The 6000-nt window shown below is 39.7% G+C and overlaps 1 protein-coding gene across 4 annotated transcripts in view; it reads right to left on the bottom strand.

Annotated features, from left to right (window-relative positions):
* COQ3 (coenzyme Q3, methyltransferase) overlaps positions 1–5024 on the bottom strand; it is a 30357-nt gene extending 25333 nt beyond the window's left edge. Inside the window, exon 1 of one of the 4 annotated variants that reach the window (XM_087865336.1) lies at positions 4758–5024. In XM_087865336.1, coding sequence (XP_087721462.1) covers positions 4758–4866 — 109 coding nt within the window. In that variant the 5' untranslated portion in view covers positions 4867–5024. Of the gene's footprint in view, positions 1–4408; positions 4717–4757 lie in introns of those variants that run through there. The other 3 variants (XM_045807019.2, XM_087865337.1, XM_045807020.2) reach the window with 3 other exon arrangements.
* Between the last annotated feature and the right edge of the window lie 976 nt (positions 5025–6000).

The raw sequence follows: 6000 nt of genomic DNA on the forward strand, positions 1-6000 counted from the left end.
AAACACATACCCCACAAAGGACTTATATCTAGAATATATGAGGATATTCTTTAAGCTCAACAGTAAAACCGAACTCCCATAAAACCACCAACAACAAACCAAGCAACCCAATTATACAATGGGTCTGGGTAGAACAGACAATCCATCGAAGAGGATATACAGATGCAAATAAGCACATGAAGAGATGTGAAATATCAATAACTATTAGAGGAATGCAAATGAAAGCCAGCGCATGCCTATCAAGCTGGCTAAAATTTAACCACACCTGGTATAACCAACGGTGCACTGGGATACGAAAGCAACTAGCTCTCCTGTACATTACTAGCGAAAATGAAAGTGATACAGACACTATGGGAAGCAGTTAGCAGTTTCTATTAAAGTTAAACACACACATCATTCAAAACAACAATTGCATCCTTGGACACTTATCCCGGAGAAGTGAAAACTTACGTCCACACAAAAACCTGTACATAAATGTCAACAGTAGCTTTATTCGTAATAGCCAAAAACCGGAAACACCAAAATATCCTATAATAGGTGAATGGTTAAACAAACTGTGAAATACTAATCAGAAATCAAAAGGGATGACTACTGATACAAGAACTTGGATAGATTTCAAGGGTATTTTATGCTGGGGGGGACAATTTTGAAAGATACATACTGTACAATTCCATTTATATAATACTCATGCAATAGTAAAATTATAGAAATGGAGAACAGATCAATGATTTCCAAGAGTTAAGGTCAGGGTAGGGTCTGACTACAAAGGAGTAGTACCAGGAAATTTCTTTGTGATTATGAATAGTTCCATATCCTGATTGTAGTAGTTATTACACAAATCTATGTATGTGGTAACACACACACACACACACACACACACACGCACACGCACACTCTAAGTGCATGTAAAGGTGGTAAAATGCAAATAAGTTCTGTGGTTTAGTAATAGTATCATAATAATGTCAATTTTCTGGCTTTTATAATGTATTAGGGTTAGGTAAGATATTATTGCTGAAGAATAGGATGAAGGGCTCATGGAAATTCTCTGTATTATTTTTGCAACTTCTCTTAAGTCTTAAATTATTTCAAAATTTAAAAATTATTTAATTTTTTTAAATTAAAAAACACAAAAGGTTACACTACAAAGTACCCCTTCTACCTTGCTTTTTCTACCTATCAAGCTATCTTGGAGAGTTCTGTATAACCAAGCATAAAGAACTTCCTTCCTTTTTTTTTTTTTAGAGCTGCATAGTAATTCATTATATGGCTATCTCATAGTTTATTTAAGCAGTCTCCTATTAATGGACATTTATTTAGGTTGTTCACAAGTTTGTGCTATTCCAAAAACGTAAGATTAAATTCCATAGGTAATTTCGCATATTTTAGAGAGTCCTTGTAGGTGAAATCCCAAGAATTACTATGTTAAATGGCATGTGCATTTATAAATTTGTGATTGCCACTCACAGATGTTGGACCAGTTCCCAACCCCATGGGTAAAACCAGTTTCTAGTGCTGGCCTCCCCACACCAATAAATCACTGATAGTCACTTATGCAATGTATTATCAAATTTTTTATCTTTGATAATCCAATAGGTGAACATGGTATCCCAATGTTATCTCAATTTATCATAAATAAGGTTAAGTGTCCTTTCTTAACTTGAGGGTGCTATGATCTGAATGTTTGTGTCCTCCCCAAATTTATTCGTTGAAATCCTAACCCCTACAGTGATGATATTAGAAGGTGGGGCCTTTGGGAGGTGATAAGGTAATGAGGGTAGAGCCCTCATGACTGGTTTAGTGCCTTTATAAAAGACGCCAGAGAGCAAGTTTGCCTCTTCTACCATGTGAGGACACAGCAAGAAGGCTCCATCTATGAACCAGGAAATGGGCTTTTATCAGACACCGAATCTTGGACTTCCCAGTCTCTAGAACTGTGAGAAATAAATTTCTGTTGTTTATAAACCACCCAGTCTGTAATGAATCATCGAGCCTTACATCGAAAACCGGGGATGTACTGTATGGTGACTAACATAATAAAAAATCATTATAAAAAATAAATAAATAAATAAACCACCCAGTCTGTGGTATTTTGTTATAGTATTCAAATGGACTAGGACAAATGGTCATTTATATTTCATGGCTTGTCTTTTCATAGTCTCTGAATATTTTTCCCTTGAGCTTCCTATGTTTTTTAAATTCTGTTTTTTAGTAGGATCTTCACAGTCTGGCCCAAGGCCATTTCACCATTCACACACACACACACACACACACACACACACACACACACACAAGTTTGTGCTTTTAGGCCTTTGCTCATGTTTCTCTCTTTTCCACCATTTCTATCTATACTACCTTTAAGACCTACTATCTTCTTTGTGACTTTAAGCAGATAAATGAAATGTTATTAGAGAATTATGTAAACTGTGATACACAGATAAAAATACATGTTATTATTGTGAAACTGCACATCGGAGAGTTTAACACAGTCCCTGCTCTGTACTCAGTGATGACTCCTACCTCCCCTTCTCCTCCCTTATTTCTGTAAAATTAGCCTCTCAGTTATCAGTATTGTCAGAATTCTCAAGAGCTTTAAAAACCACCACACAACTAACATTAACTAATTGAGTCTGTATTAGTAAATAGAATGCTACCGATTCCTACTCTACTTTGAATGTGTGATCATTTTGGTATTTGAGATTTTAAAGAAATGGAGGAAAACTTCCTTTAATTCATTCAAAACATCATTTATCCAGAGCCTATAATGCACCATGCTGACAGTGAACAAAACCTCTACCCTGCCAACACCTTAGTTCCAGCAAACATCATATATTGTCTGGATTCCTCTTAAGGCCTCCCTGAGCCTAGTCTTGCCTGCCACCATCCCCTTTCTACACAGCTGCCAAGTGTTCATTCTTAAATACAAGAGTGATTATATTGCTCCTTCGGTAACTTCCCACTGTCCTCAAGGTAAAGTCAATCTCAGGAGGTATACATAGCCTTTCATAGACTTGTCATGGCCTAAAAAGTCTGTCTCATCCCTTGCCAGTCTCCGCCCTCACCTCCAGCCCTCCTCTTCAAGGAACACTTTGCACTTCCCCAGAAATCTCACAGATACTCACGTTAGTCCTTTGGCCACTCCAACGACTTCCAAAACTGCCCAACTCCCTCAAGACAGCTTCCTAAATAACTTGTTCAAAAACCTTCCCTGATCCCAAATATGTATTAGATGCTCCTTCTATACTCAGTCCCAAAATCTGAAAATATTTATATTGCATTTTCTTCTAAATTTCTGATTATAAAAGACATGTTTACTGAAAAAATAAATTCCAAAAATATGTAATGATAAAATGATGGATCACCACCTCCACCACATACAATCACTGCTAAAATTTCGATTTATCTCTATTCTCTCTACACAGCTCCATTTATATATCTAAGATCATAATACATACTGATTTGTAACTTTCTTTTTTTTTTTTTTTTAAAGATTTTATTTATTTATTTGACACAGAGACAGCCAGCGAGAGAGGGAACACAGGCAGGGGAGGGGGAGAGGAAGAAGCAGGCTCCCAGTGGAGGAGCCTGATGCAGGGCTCGATCCCAGAACGCCGGGATCACGCCCCGAGCCGAAGGCAGACGCTTAACGACTGAGCCACCCAGGCGCCCCTGTAACTTACTTTCTTAACGCTATATCCGAATCATTTTTCCAGGCACACATTGATCGAAGTCATCATTTTTATTGGCTGCACTATTTTTCATTGTATTAGAGCACCAACTTATCAACTCTATTCATAGGCTTATAAGTTTCCCGTTTGAACCATTATATCCTAATTTCAGTTCTAACATTTTTTAAAGAGACCTCTGAGATGTCATTCATTTAAAAATTCCCAGTGCCTGGAGCACCTGGGTGGCTCAGTTGGTTGGGTGTCCAGCTCTTGGTTTAGACTCAGGTCATAATCTCCAGGTCCTGGGATCAAGCCCGGCCTCCCAAAGGCCTCAGCCGGGAGTCCGCTTGAGATTCTCTCTCCTTCTGCACCCCTGCCTTACAGGCTGGCTCTCACTCTCTAAAAATAAATAAATCTTAAAAACAAACAAACTCCCAGTATCTGGCACACAGTATTTGTTAAATGAGTTTCATATAAAGGGTAAACTTAACTTTCGGGTTAATATTGGGAGTTAAATAATCAAACTGTCGTCTACAAGCATCAGGTTCAGTGCGTTATTTTCTTGCTCTTATTTGCCAATAGGGTTTGTTGAATTAACCAAAAAAAATTAGTATGGCTTCCTTAAATTCTTTCCGAAAAAAGGCAAGATATGTGCAAACAAAACACAAATATAACGCTATCAAGAACTATGAGACAGAAGCTGGTGTCTTTTCTCACTGAGGCAAAGTTAGAAAGCACATGACCTTGAGAGTCCGGCAGGCACAGAGTGGTCGCCGGCTCCGCAAGCAAGGGCTCAACCAAAAAGAGACACAGGTCGCTGGATGCATGGCGGCGGCCGAGAAGCTGCTCGCTCCTCGGCCAGGACAACTAGTCCTCAGTTATTTTTCCCAGTCTCCGGGAAGGGGAGAGCGAGAGCCCAGGCCGGGAGTTAAACGTACAGCGAGGGACCGGACCGAAGGTAATCTCGCGCTGACCCAGTGCGGAGCTCAGAGACAGCCCGCAGCCCTCTCCCGCGCCTGCGCAGAACAGATGCCCGCACGGTGGGCTGCGTGAGGGACCTTAACGGTGCTGACGTAGTTAAGCGACACTCACCTGCCGAACTGGTTAAGCGAGCACCCTCAGCCTGTGTGCTCCAACACCTAGATCTAAGCACTCCTAAAAACCGATTCCCAAAGGAGCTCAGCTTGCGGCCTCCCCACATCGTGAAAGGATCCACCTCCTTTCCGGTCCCTCCAGCAAAAGATCCCCAACAGAAAGGTTCCGAGATCCACTCTCACACGGTCTGGAACCAGCCTCACCATGGTTGCATTAATGGATGTTACAGACGTAGCACTATAGTTACTCTTCACGCTCAACATCCGTCAAATTGCGCGTGCAACTGTGTTTAAGAGAACTTCAAAAGTCTCTATTATGCCTATTTCTGTATGACCACCTCAAACCTTATGGCCAAAACAGTCATGGATTCTGCTACTTCGTACTATTTAAACTAGCTTTTATTCTCGCGTAGCTCGTTATTTCATATTTAACAGAGGAGGTCTCCCAAAGACATTTGTACTCCTGTAAGCCACTGACCCTTAGAATCACAAATGCATGGAAGCACTTCTTTCCTAAAGGTAGAATTTTTTCCCCTTTCAAGGCACTCGAATGTCAGAGGGCTATAAGTCTAAACTGAAAATTTAGTTTCTCCAAGCGACCCGGTAATATTTTGGACAGGACATACATTATGTAGTACGACTCAAGCTAGGCAAACTTCATTGAAAACTAAAATGGCGATCAGTTAACACTTTACTTCTAAATGTACAGAAGCCTTTCCTTGAATAAGAGCAATGATACATTTCCAAGATTAAAGGCAAAAAATCATTATACATTTTCAACAGGCAGGGTCAAATTGGTAAAGCGTTCTTTGAATTAGTGAAATTTAATCCTCAGTAAGTCTTTCACTTAGGGCTTCTTAGTAAAATATTGACCTCCTCCTAAGAGTGGCTGCAGATTTTTTTTATGTCCTCTTCGGAGTTGTCTCTCAGGACACATGACCATCTCTCCAAATGAAGGCACAAAGCTCTGGCACAAAAGAACATTTAGCATGTGTTATATATTTGTTGGAAAGACAAATCCAAGGAAAAAGCAGAGTGCAAGTATGATTAAATAAAGATTTAAAAGCTTTATTTAAATGTACTTTCTGTGAATGTACCCCTTTCACGGTGCTTCAGGGTCTTCCCATTCCCTTTTCAGTTCAACAAAGGCCATCAGTGATTTGCCTTAATACTGACAGGAAACAAAAGCCTCTTAATATCCATGAATTGGCCCAGATAAGCAAAACTAGCTCATTATACTC

This window comes from Ursus americanus, chromosome 11 (assembly GCF_024610735.1).
Source record: "Ursus americanus isolate L20-20 chromosome 11, mUrsAme1.1.p, whole genome shotgun sequence".
Classification (NCBI taxonomy): Eukaryota; Metazoa; Chordata; class Mammalia; order Carnivora; family Ursidae; genus Ursus; species Ursus americanus.